Raw genomic sequence first — 13,360 nt, 5'->3', positions numbered from 1 at the left:
GGCATTAACAGTTTTTATAACAAGGTGGAATCAAAGCCCTCCCTCCCTTCTTTAAGCCATGAAACATATCAAGACTTCCATTCCCTTTCACTTTTATCGTTTACAGTGTGAGAGACAAGGACCACTCAGAAGGAAGCAACACGCAGACAGTGACTCCTGTCCATTCACCTGGCAAAGTACATTCAATACAAAGCTCTTAAAGATAGAATGTAAACAAAAGAGAAACTGGGACGTACTTCAATTAGGAATGTATTTGTAAGGTAAATCCATCAATGATTAGAACAAGATGACTCATGATTTTTTTTAGGGTCAAACATTGAATGTATTGGTTTACATTTAACATTTAACGACTGTCCTTCTTTTAAGAGAGGATACATAGTATCTTCAAATCAGTAGAGACACGAACATAAGGACAGAAAACATTTTGGAAGCGTGCTTCCTGATAATAAACTCATTGCACCTTAAAATACGGTCCCCACCCACCAACACTGGGGTCTTTTTTCTGAGAAAACCAAGAGCGACGAACTAATGCTCACTTGGTCAGCTTTAGGGATTCAATCTCTCACTCTCACACCCACACGCACACCATCGCACATCATGCGGGCAGCGTAAACAGTACACAACGCGGCTAGCAGGCCGCACATGCTATGTGCACCTACCCAGAATCTGGTAAATTACCCATGACAAATCCTGATTGGAGTGCTGGCGAGTAGCTCAGAACCAAACATTCCCATCCTGAGCCAACACAAGAGCCGTGCAGGCGCACGCGCACACAAACGCATGCGCACACAAACACGTGCACACAGGTGTTTGTTAGGCCGTGGCGAAGGCCGGTGATTATTGCAAAGCAGTTTTTACGTAGCTAATGTGCGCTTGTCTTTGTCTGCATTTTCTCCAACAATCTCTGTTGTAGCCCAAACATTCCTGTATGAAAATGACTACCCAGAAGCGAAAAAATGTTAGTTGGGTGAAAACGCATTAATCATTAAATCATTAAATCAGAAGCGTTTCCCATGGAGCTCATGGCTAAATGAGCGATAGTAATGTTCCTATGGAGAGCATTTGCTCCACCGCTGTAATTAATGGGGGAATCGTCAGACTGTGTACTTTGGTAATTGCCTGCAGAGCTGCTCAGGTCTGCACTGATCAAGCATTACATAATTCAAATACTGCTACCAGTGAGCCCTTGTTTAGTCTAATGGATGTAATATCAAAGGGAAGATGAATTTTAGTGTTGTTGATAAAAACCTGTGCAAAAATAAACTCCACTTTGCTGCTGAAAACAGATGCTAAATGTACTCCATGGCGTTTTCTTTATGAGATAAGCATATGCTTGCATATGTTTGGACATCAGTCACATACATCATGTTACTGAAGTCAGGCTCTAGATGGATATAAGAACATAAATACAGGTGTAAAAGAGTAAAAAAGGCAGGAGTTGTGTCTTTACTACCAAGTTTGAAAGTCTTTGTGCTCGATTAAATCAAATGGCCATTGACATTGGGACCTACCACATGACGGTTTATATATTCATACAATAAGCTCTTGAATATATTAGGTATGATTTTCAGATATTTTTAGATCATGTCGTTCCACCAATTGCACATCTGTAGAGCAAACAGGTGGTTTTCTTATTTGGAGAGTGACCAAAAGCAACAGCTGTTGAGGTAGAGAAAAAAAGGAGGTGAACAAACATCTCTTGCTCTAAGAGCAGCCGGGCCTCAGTGTGCGGTCCATTAGTGGCCTGCAGCATCCTTCACCTTTCACCCGCTTTGTGATCCGCTTCGTACTGACTCAGGGCTTCACAGCTCTCTAAACAGGCGATTATTACAGTTCAGAGTCCACGTGAGGAGCAAATGCAGTGAGACACTATTTTACTGTTGAGTGAGAAGTCTTTGGTGAGACGTGAGTGGCAACGAGCTGCTGAACAGAAGAAAAAAAGCTCTAAAAAAATGTTTAATACCATTGTAAAAAGAAAAAAAAGGTTATGTGAAGAAGAAACAGATGCTGACATGGCCCCTATACAGGTGAACAATTAGAATATCGTGCAAAAGCTCATTACTTCCAGTAATTCAACTTAAAAGGTGAAACTACTACTCATATCAAATAAAGGCTTAAAATATCTCACTTTGCATGTAATGAGTCTATATAATATATTAGTTTCACCTTAAGTTGAATTACTGGAAGTAATGAGCTTTTGCACGATATTCTAATTTTTCGAGTTTCACCTGTCTTACTGTAAGGGTCTGTTACAAACGATTTGAAAAAGTAGAGGCACCTTGATCATTTGAGACTGCGAAAAATGACAGATCTTTACGCTCCATTGTCACCAACCTAAAAATTTGACTGATTATGGCAAAGTGCTCGTCTCATAATTCTGCCCCAGTTGGAGAAACCAGTAGAAAATTCACTTTGATCAAGGAGTTTTTTTCTGGGGAAGAGGTGTCAGGCAATGATCATTTATTGCATAGAAGAAAAGCATTCTCTCACTACACTATCCCTCATTGGACATCTAAAGTTGTGCTATATTAAAAACCATTGGAAGTCCCAGTGGGACTGTGTTGTCCTTAACAGCTACTGGTTTGAATGCTTAGGCTGCAGTGTTCGTTCCGTCTCTATGACGCTGTCAGACTTATCGTCACTGCTCTTCCCGCTGTGTCACACGCTCACGCACGTGTCTCTGGCTGACTTCGCTCCCGAGTCATAACTGTGATAAATGTTGATGAGAGACGAGGCAACAGAGGAGCTACAATGCAGCTGCCCGTCTTGGCGAGGAGGCTCTCGAAGCTGCTGAGCGCACGTGACGACATGCTTTGACACGCTGCTTTGACGCATCATCTCTGCGGGACATTGTTGTTGCTTCTTCGAGGTGCCATTACTCTCTTCACTCTTCAAACAGACCTGGCTGAGCTCCAGAGGAAGAAGCCGAAACAAAGTGAAGAAAAAAAATTAAATATTGAGTTGCAGTGAGTCTTTGCTGCAGTAATGACACATAATGGAGCCACTATTGGATTGGATCTTTTATTCCTATTGTAGAAAAATGCACATCAAAAGACAATACCATACAAAATAGAAAAAGTGCACACAGTACTCACAAGTTGAAACGTTTAAACACAATAAGGGCTTTACAATACTGCTTTGGCATTTTAAAAAACACAGACTAAAGTGCAAGATTTTCCATTCCAATGCTCATTTAAGTACATTCGCGGGTTTGTTTTGTCTATTTCCACAGACGTCTTGTTCACAGCATTACAATAAAATCTCATCCCAACTCGTGTTGAGACGTAGTAAAGTGCATTTAAAGGAGCGCGAGACACACATTTGTATCTCCGGATCCTCTTTGTGTTTGCACGGCGTTCACTGTCGACTGTACGCCAATTGTCATCGGTCACAGCAGGATTTGTGTTTTTTTCCCGCCATCTTTTTCCTCCACACAAACACACACACACACACACATACGTACGCTCAAACAAAAAGAGGCCCCGGCCCCTATTCAGACCTCGCTTGGTGATCTGGATCGGTAGGCCTTGTTGGCCTGAAAGCAGCCGCAGAGAAGCACGTACAGGGAGCGCTGGATCTCTGCGTTTCTATAGGCGTAGATGATGGGGTTAATCATGGAGTTGTAGGTGGCTGGCAGCAGCGTGGCATAGGTGTACACTGACGGATACTCCCTCTCGCCCACCAGGCAGTAGATGGCGAAGGGCAGCCAGCTGGCACCAAACGTCCCCAGGATGATGGCCAGCGTGGAGACGCCCTTCTTGGTGGCGACGTAATGCGACGTGGCAAAAAAGTGCTGCTGCAGGGCGATTTGGTGGGCGTGGCGGCACACGATCTTGCAGATCTTGAAGTAGAGGGTCAGCATGAGCACGAAGATGACGAAGAAGGAGACGGCCAGCAGCGTGACGTTGCTCCGGGTCAAAGGGCGGACGATGCTGCAGGAGGCCGCGTCGTCCAGGCAGTTCCAGCCGAGCACCGGCAGCAAGCCCAGAAACAGGGACACCCCCCAGGTCCCCAGTAACATCAGGTGCACGTACTGCAGCGTCTTCTCCGAGAAGTATGTCAGGGCGTTGTAGAGGGAGAAGTAGCGGTCCACTGTTATGGCCAAAAGGCTGCTGATGGACGCAGTGAAGGAGGCCACCAGGAAGCCCACGGTGACGAGGCTGATCGTCTCGGAGGAGACGACGTAGCGGAACACGAAGTTGAGGATTAGTCCCATGCCGGCCAGCAGGTCCGCCGTGGCCAGGCTCCCGATCAGCACGAACATGGGAGTCCTTAGCGTCGGCGTGTAGAAGATGATGGCCACCACTATGGCGTTTTCGCAGGCGATGACCGTGCCCGACATGCACAGCATAATGTCCCACGGGTTGATGGGGAAGTCCAACGGGTCGGTGGAGAAGTCCAGACTGCCGTTGTGCTCCGGGGAACCCGTCTCCATCCACGGGAGAGATCCTCCGGCCGAGGGAGTCAGTAAGGAGTCGTTCACCACCAGCGACTGGTTCGTCATCTCCAAGGTCGTCGTCTTTCTGTCCTGTGAGCAGCAGGAGGGAAAGCAGACGGGATTGTTAATGACGATCATTTTCCATCACCAAGAATGCTTTGAATTTAGATGTAAATGAAGCAGTTTTAGGCTCAAACTAAACTATCTGTCGTATCATGGAGGTTACAAGGAAACATTTCTATAGTATCTGATCACTTTTACATGTGTCAACTGGAGTTGCCCAGCATGGAGATGAATTGAGGATTCTCTATTGCAGTTAAAAGTGAAATAACGCAAATATATTTATTTAGAAAGCCCTGCATCCTCAAAACAACCAACAGCTGCCTGTTGGATCGACACTAGCGTCCAAAACTACCGCCAAGGCGGAGTTTAAATTGAGTTTTAGGGTGGATGTTCGCTTCTTATCGTCGTAGTGAAGCAGAATGAGTTGATGAGCTCTCCGCGGTGCTGAAATCATTGTTAACATCTATCCGTAGAAAACTACAAACAAACCCATAGAGTTACATGTCAATCCATATGTCGGTGCTCAACAACAATACAAACATTTTTAATCAGTTTTGGAATATAAAATGTCCTGATGTATTCCTCTAAATTACATCAAATATCACTACAGTGAGAAATAAATATTTGTGAGAAGAACACGTACCTCCGTAACGAAACGTGAGTCTCTCCGGTCCGACGGGAAGGTGTAACGGACTCAAAGTGAAACCGGGGAGGGGTTGTTCCAACCCTCGTTGTCGCTCCTTTGGACGCACTCAAGTGAAGCCCTGGATTGTGTTGCGCTTCCCACGCACGGGACAGACACACAGCGAGGAGCTGCCGTGAAGCATTGGCCGGTGCGCAGCTCGGGGGGGGAAGGTGCGTGTGATGTGGAGCGCGCATGGAGAACCGACCGGAGAGGTGGAGGAGCGCTTAAATGCACCTTACTCCTCCCCCTCCTTAAACCCCCCCTCCCACCACCGCCACACACACCCTGTTGCATTTATTCAGTCCTTTTTTTCTTCTTTTTTTTCCTTCTCAAAACCTTTACAAGCCGGTATATTGTGATCCAAAAACCACAGTACAATAGTTTGCATTGGAACTGGAATTAAAGCCTTAATGCCTTATTTATCTGCGTCATACATACAACAAGGTGTTGGAAACATTCCTCAAGAGATTTTGGTCCATATTGACATGATAGCATCACGCAGTTGCTGCAGATTTGTCTATGATGAGAATGTCCCTTTGAATCTCCGCAGTCAGCAACAATACTACTAAATACCAGGTTGACTGCAGCATTTAAAGATGCTCAATTGGCACTAAAGGGCCCAAAAATATTGAAAATATTCCCCACACCATGACACCACCACCACCAGCCGGAACATGTTGTTTACGCCAAATTCTGACCCTACCCTCTGAATGTCACAGCTGAAATCAAGACTCAATCAAGACATAATCTTCTATTGCAATTTAGTCTCAGTTTTCTTTTCTCTTACCCGACAGGAGCGGCACCCGGTGTGGTCCTCTGCTGCTGTGGCCCATAGATGGTCTTCTGCATTCCTTGGTTGTAACAAGTGGTTAATCAATATACAAATCATTGAGTTGCGGCCATGTGAGGAGCCGCAACTTAATGACAAGCAATTGACTGATGAGTGTACATACAAACATATATACACATATCTGCAATATGAACATTTAACCATTATTTGTCCAATTGATGCATCAGAAAGACCTGAATCCAAGTCAAATAATAAATTACACAAACGAGGATGATTTATTGAGGGACAGGTTGAGGTGTGTGTGTGTGTGTGTGTGTGTGTGTGTGTGTGTGTGTGTGTGTGTGTGTGTGTGTGTGTGTGTGTGTGTGTGTGGGGGGGGGGGGGGGGGGGGGGGGGGGGTTCAAAGCAGCATGGCAAAATGGTAAGTTTTAGTTTCTAGGCAACAGCTGTTTGGCCACCTTTTGTCACTAGAGAGGGGGTTGTCTTTATTCATAAGCTTAGCGGTCACATGGAGAGCAGAGTAACTCGTGTCAGAGACCAGGCTACAAACCAGACCAGACGAGAAATGGATCCGTTTTGTTTTATAGGACAGACCTATCTAAACAAATTGAGTATCAACCACTAGCACTGCATCACCGAAGCCCCCCCCACCCCCCCTCTACACATACAACCAATTTGTTATTTTTGTGAGGACTACGAAGAACAAGCTGCCTCCAAAAATATCAGTGACGAGATGCATTTATTCATGTGTGCTGAGAGGTTTCAATGTAATGAGACACCTGCCATTAAAAAATAAAACATGAGAAAAACACGGCCCTGCATGAAAGACCTCTTTTCCCTTCAAAACAACCACCAACCACCTTCAGAGGAGACGGTTGGAAAATGAAGATGAAATGTATCTGACAGCTGAGCAGACACATGGCAGGAACAGGTTTACTGCAGAGACATAACACCTCAATTCATTTAGTCCAACACTTCCTCCAAGAGAAAACTTTGTGTTCAGGGACATTTAAACACACATGATCGCTCAAAATGTTTCCCAAGAGGAACAACAACATAATTGGATATGTTGACCGACCTGCTCCTCGGCAGATGTCATCTCCACCCGGGTTTCATGCTACTGATCTATGATCATCTGTGTTTTTTTGTAAACACAAATTGTAAGTGCGATCAATGTAGAAAAAGCACAAAAGCAAGGCAGCCTCAACTAATCCGTATGCATATTCCTCTTGGGTGGTCTCATCCAGCGAAAAACAAACCAAGTAGAAAGGAAGAAGCCTTTTGATTCAGCAAAGAAGCTTCCAGAGGAGAAAAAAAGGGACTGAAGGACACAGATTGAAGTGCAGGTGAAGTTCCAGGTTTTATTTTCGATGCGTGACTTATAAAGCATATTCCGTCATCTGAAGTGAGGAGAAAGTGTGACTGACAGCATACAAGTGGAAAGGCTGAATCAGGCGAGAAGAATGAAGTAGGAAGAAATGAGAGGACAGTTGGAGGGAGTGAAGAGCGATAAATGTTTTTGTGACAATACGTGCGTAAACAATACATACAGCATAAAAAGTAGAGGAGTAAAGCCTTTTTGAAGCGCTGTGCTCATAAATACATGTTAGGTAGTAATCAGCTGAGATGCATTTAGGCCAAACTAAATCAGTGTGAAGTTTTGTAAACTAAAAGACCCACAATGTCGAGGTATCAGTGATGACTTTTATGTGATGACAAAAAGAAAACAACGTTATCTGGATATGTTCTTAAACAGCTAAATGAATGCCCCGAATGCTATTTAAATATTTAAGATTCAAAATACTTCAGAGTCCAAACAATTTAAGTTCAATACATACAATTTAATAAAATAAACTTTATTAAAACAGTTGCAATTAAAATTGAATTGAAATAAATACAAAAAAGCACCACAGAGGTAGCCTGCTAACGCATATGGACAAACTCACATACCTGCATAAGATTTAAAGCAACAAAACAAAGGGCACATTAAAACAAAAAAGAAAATCAACCTGGTCCAAATACAGGACACATGGGTGGCACATGCAACCTCATCTGCAGGAAAAACTGTCTCTCGCTCCGTCCTGCAGCTCAAAACAAAGTCAGGTCAAAGCGATTGGATCAGCCAATCAGGATTTGCATATCGGTGACAGAGACCCGGTCGGCATGGTCTCTGTGTCGTCTCCGTCTTACATGTATCTGTTCTTGACGTACTCGCGGTACATCAACATGTCCTCCCTGCAGAGCGCCCGCACCTGCCCCCGACCCGTCAGCACGCTGCTCTCAAACTCCTCCCGGCTGTCTCGGTCAACCTGCGGTGGAGAGAGGCTGTAGATGCTGTCCTCCGGGAAGCAGGACACCGGCTCTCTGAGGGACGGGGGACAAAGCGAAAGGAGGCGGAGACGCGTTGGATTAATGTCACCGGGTGATTAAAAGAAACACAGCGAGGGGTTAACAAATGTTTTCATCCAACGTCTCATGAAAAGGGGACAAATGCCAAGATATAGCCCAAAGTTTATGCAGAATGTACGTATATTAAAACACTAACAATGACAAAGTTAACCCAAACTTTAAACATGTTTTTAACTCAAAGGGGGTTTAGGGACTCAAAAGCATGAAAAAGAGACGGATTATTCAATTAGTCTTTAGTGTTCATTCTCTATTCTTCTATTCATTCTCTAAAATACACATTGTAAGTTACACATTTGTAAGTTTTGACCAAATTATAGAGACATACATTTAAAAAATGTTCAAAACTCAATCCAAAAAATGTTTTTATATCTTTAGGTTAGAAGTTATAAAAGCGGTTGTACTCAGAATAAAGCTCGAGTAAAACACCTCACACATACTTCAAAATCAACAATTTAAAGACAGTACTTGATCTTTTTATTTAATTTAAGACTGTCCAAATTGTGCATCCGTCTAGTTCTGTGACTTAAAAGCTCATTTTAATTTGAGGAGGAAACAAATCAACACACCTCACTGATACCTCTCAGCAAGTCTCCGCCATATGGTGACGTATCCTTTTCCGCTTTTGCCTCCACCGATTGAGTCGGCTTATCTCATGCCTCATCAGTCAACAAAGGAGCTACACGGAGGGAGGACTCAGACTACAGGACTCCTATCGGTGAAGACATATTTGGGGTGCCTTAAAATAACGCTGTTGCACAACAGCTGACGTACCTGCCGGACCTCGTGTACCTGACACGAGGATGACGGAATTGGTGGACAGTGACAAATGGGGGGGGGGGGAATATGGGCGGGTTTGAGGAGGCGAATCGAGGAAAGGTGAAATGACATTTTCAATTTCCAGCGCACCGAGGCCAAAAAGCGGCTTTGGTCCGCTGCACCACCTGCTTCTGACAAATAGAAATTCACCTGTGCAGCACTACGCATTTCCTTTGAGCAAACAAGACATTTCAAAACAAGAGAGCTGGTGAGGGAAAGTCACCTGGGACATGCACCGCTGCCTCTGAGCTCTCTCTTTCAAAAGCTTTCACTTAAATATTAGGTTTTTTTTTGTATTTTTTAGTAAGTTTGGGCTTTCAAGACCACTGTGACCACTTTTTACATGACGAACCATTCTTGCCAGAGCCTGATATTTAGCATACGGACATTAGAGTGGTTTTGATTTTCTCATTCTTTCTTAACGATCAACAGAGACATTTCCCAGAAAGTTGAAAAATACATATGAAATGTAGGAAAACCCACTTGAAAATAACTTTCTCAAGTAAAAGAACCTGCCCGTTGTGTGATTGTGCATATAATATATAAACACGTACAAGTAAGCATTAATGAGAATATTGAACAGAGGAAACTTAGACTCTTTCTGTCTTTTATCGTCTCTCTGATAAAACTCTACAGCCTGAAGCAGCCCGACCGAGCGGACACGTCCGGTACCTGTGAGCAAGAAGAGAACACGCATCGAGATGACTCACGGCGAGACATTTTGCCATCGAGATGCTGTCCGTGAACCTGTGATTGACCGCTGGAGCTGCAAAGAGACGGAGCCAGACAAAGAGAGGAAATGCATGTGCGTCTGTACGGCCGCACATTGCCATCCCACGTGTGTGTGTGTGTGTGTGTGTGTATACGGTGTAGTTTGGTTCAAGCTGAGAAAAAAAAAAATCCCCTGCTGTGTTGACGGCCGCAGCCATCAGAAAAGCAACAGGGGGTGAGATGACCGACCGGGAAATACGAGCGGCGCGAAAAGTGAAGAAAGAGTGTTTGGTTATTATGGATGAAGATTAAACAGCGCGCAGTTAGAGGGCTTCTTGGAGACGGCTGGGTGAGAGCAACTGGGTTCAAGCGAGAGCAACTGGGTTCAAGGGAGAGCAACTGGGTTCAAGCGAGAGCAACTGGGTTCAAGCGCAACGACGTCCTGTGACCTCTTTGTCTCTCTGTCTTAACTCGGACGTCTGGGAGCAGTTGGCAGAGCTCTACATCCTCTGGCAGCCTGTTCTACAGTGGCTCCGTTTGGAGACACCCTGACGCTGCTTGGCATCCACCCGGATCCATCTCTTCCATATCTTTAAGTTCTGTGAATCATTTTATCAACGGAATGCATGTATTGGAGTTTTTTCTCGATCCCCCTTCAGCTGCGCCTTCTGCAGTGTCTTGTGTTTTTAATCCAGTTTAAGGCACTTGTGTGTAGAGTTTCTATTATCCAAAGTGAGTTGACAAAGACAGATTTAATTACATCTACTCCTATTGCGAACTAGAGCTTAAAATCCCACCTGTGCGAAGATTACTGAGTTTAAATCGTTTAGTTATTGTTTCACTGTGTTTGGGTTTATTTGTCATATGTTTTACTCACAGGCAGATGATGTTTGCAAGGTTTATGCGTTCGGTTCTTTCCACCCTGTGCTGGCTCTCACCCAGATGTGCAAACCTGCAAGGAAAAAGTAGAGGAAAAAAAGACAAATAGAAATTAAAAACACTGTAAAAATGACAAAAATCCACTGTTTAATTTGATTCCTGGCATTGGATATTTTATTACATCTCTCCCCCTCCCCTATTTATAGTCATCTGTCAAATTACTGCAAAAATGTCCTTTAAATAATGGCTTATTGGTGACCCTATTTTATAAACACATTCTTGGAAACAAGCGTAACGTATCTTTTGAGACCAGAAATGTCATAAAATCTCAAATTTCACCTTCAGATGTTTTTCTTTCGCAAAGCTACAATAACACACAACCGTTGAGAGTTGCCTTTTGGCGCTGGTTCTTGCTTATGATTATTTAATATTAATACACTGATTAGCAAAGCTTTGGCTGCAAGCTGAGGTCCTTGGAGCAATTTCAACTCCCACCCTCAATAATAAATGCAGTTTCATTGTCATTATGTGCCACTACAGCAGGAGGATATGAACAACATTCGTCACAATAATATGAATACAAAGATATATATATTTTCCTGCTTCAATCACGACTCCAAACGGTATCTGCAGGTAATACCACAGTCATAGACACTTTTCAGTCAGTACAGTTCATTTCATGTCTTTATACATCGATGCTCCTTCAAATGCACCTTGTATCAAACGTGCAGTTTGCATCCAAAAGGATGGTTGTATTCATTTTCAGAGCCGCATGGCGGCTATTCTCTGTATCTCATCAACTAGGTTGGGAGCAGGCAGGGAGAAAGGACAAAAGAAACAGAAAAAGAAATAGAAACTCAGGGGTGAAAGGAGGGGGAAAGGTGGAGGAAAGGCAGTGAGGTCAGAAGTGTGATGCACACAGCAGGGCAGAGTTGACAATGTCCCTTTTGCAAAATGACAGATATCGCCCCGAGGGGGCTGCTGACACTTACGGTTTGTTCCTGCTGTCTCTGTCTAGGGAACTGGGTGCATTGTCCGTTACAATAAACAGAAAGCATGTTCCTCAGGACAAGTTTAATGGGCGAAGGCAGTCAGAAAAAAAAAAGCCCGCAGTCTTCTTCAATGTGACACCAAAAAAAAAAAAAATGCCATCTTAAGTGTGTTGGTACCAAACATGAAAACAATGCAAGTAGTGTTTGTGTGGTTGTGTGTGTTTGTGTGCATGTGTGTTATTACCTTTCATAAATGAGCAGGTCTGTCTCAGCAGGAAACTCAGCCAGATTGAGTCCGTAGGGCTCTTTTACCGACTGCTGCTGGATCTCCTGAGGAGGTGAATAAGGAAATGTACTACAGTAGTGTATGTCACAGGGACAGAAAAAGAACAAAAAAAATAGGATTTACCGAGATTTTGAAAAGCTCGCTATCAGCCGGCACCTTCAAACCAAACCGCAAAACAAGTCGCTCCAACTCAAAGTATAAAAATCATATGCACGAGGTCGTCGGGTTCAGCCGCTTCTGTACAACCGATTCACCACTTAAGACGCCCCACGGAGCGTCATTTAAGCAACCATGAAAGTAATTTGATTGTCTGATGAGTTGAGTTGATGTTTAGAGACAGTGCCCTCGTGGGGGTCTTGCACAAAGTGTCCAATGTTTAGATGGACAATGACCATAAGAAACCAGATCATCCGTTTATAAAGGGTCAGCTGAGTTCAAGTGTGTGTGACACAACCGTGTAATCAGAACTCTTTTAGGCATTAGAAAATTAGGGAAGTTTGAATTTACAGGAAAAAAATTAAAATAAAATGGCAGCAAAATCAAGTTGGAAGGTAATGAAATCACAAGTGCCGTGGATCATGTGGGTATAAGCTCGTAAGAAACAGCAACTATATGACCTTCAATGAAAAGTGCAATTAAATAAAGATTGATTTATTGCTTAAATTATGAAAAAATTCGATAAAGTTATTGCCAATTGCAATTCATCATTAAAACACAGGGCTACGAAAGTAAAAAATCCAAACGACCTACATTCACAGGTGTCTCTCTTAGTCCGGACATGCTATGATTCATCACGGATTTCCTTATCGAAGTAAATGAGCAACATTAAGGCCAATAAATAAAACATCTGACTGGTTCATATTATAAAGGCATAGAATACGTAATCAAAAAGGAGCATGACAACGACTACTGTACTGCTGTGATCCATTAAGCCTCTCTATCAAGCGAGGCCGTACACATCACAACAAAAGAAGAGTGAGGCGGACTGCATTTGCATCACGAACAACACATTGAGGGTAAAGTGGACACCTGCTCGCCGAGAGGGAGCAGGATGGGCCGATTCAGCTCAGTTTCTGTGTTCACATGCTGGTGGTCGGGAGGAAATTTCATGTGAACAGCATGGATCCATCAGTCCATCTCGCCTTGTGATGATCAGACTCCTGCAACGTAACCCACGTAACATTCCTTCATACGAAGATGTGATCATTTGAAAAATCAAATAGCTAAAAGAGAACGTCTGACTGAATAATGCAGAGAATTCTCCCTCCATGGTTTGTTAGAACTCGGTTAT

At 43.6% G+C, this 13,360-nt stretch overlaps 2 protein-coding genes across 2 annotated transcripts in view; both read right to left on the bottom strand.

Moving 5' to 3' along the window:
• Window positions 1-3,007: 3,007 nt before the first annotated feature.
• On the bottom strand, window positions 3,008-6,175 carry LOC119194932 (G-protein coupled receptor 6). Its single transcript, XM_037449433.2, has 2 exons — window positions 5,145-6,175; window positions 3,008-4,528 (listed from the first exon to the last, which is right to left on the bottom strand). The coding sequence occupies exon 2, from the start codon at window positions 4,502-4,504 to the stop codon at window positions 3,494-3,496; it is 1,011 nt and encodes a 336-aa protein (XP_037305330.1). The 5' UTR covers window positions 4,505-4,528; window positions 5,145-6,175; the 3' UTR covers window positions 3,008-3,493.
• A 1,144-nt stretch (window positions 6,176-7,319) lies between these two features.
• The window catches only part of fig4a (FIG4 phosphoinositide 5-phosphatase a), a 30,223-nt gene continuing 24,182 nt past the window's right edge, over window positions 7,320-13,360 (bottom strand). The window contains exons 22-24 of the mRNA XM_037449430.2: window positions 12,028-12,113; window positions 10,790-10,864; window positions 7,320-8,340 (exon numbers count right to left, since the gene is read on the bottom strand). Coding sequence (XP_037305327.2) covers window positions 8,163-8,340; window positions 10,790-10,864; window positions 12,028-12,113 — 339 coding nt within the window. The 3' untranslated portion in view covers window positions 7,320-8,162. The remainder of the gene's footprint in view (window positions 8,341-10,789; window positions 10,865-12,027; window positions 12,114-13,360) is intronic.

This window comes from Pungitius pungitius, chromosome 20, assembly GCF_949316345.1.
Source record: "Pungitius pungitius chromosome 20, fPunPun2.1, whole genome shotgun sequence".
In the NCBI taxonomy this organism is placed as follows: Eukaryota; Metazoa; Chordata; class Actinopteri; order Perciformes; family Gasterosteidae; genus Pungitius; species Pungitius pungitius.
This window is presented reverse-complemented; position numbering and strand designations above follow the sequence as displayed.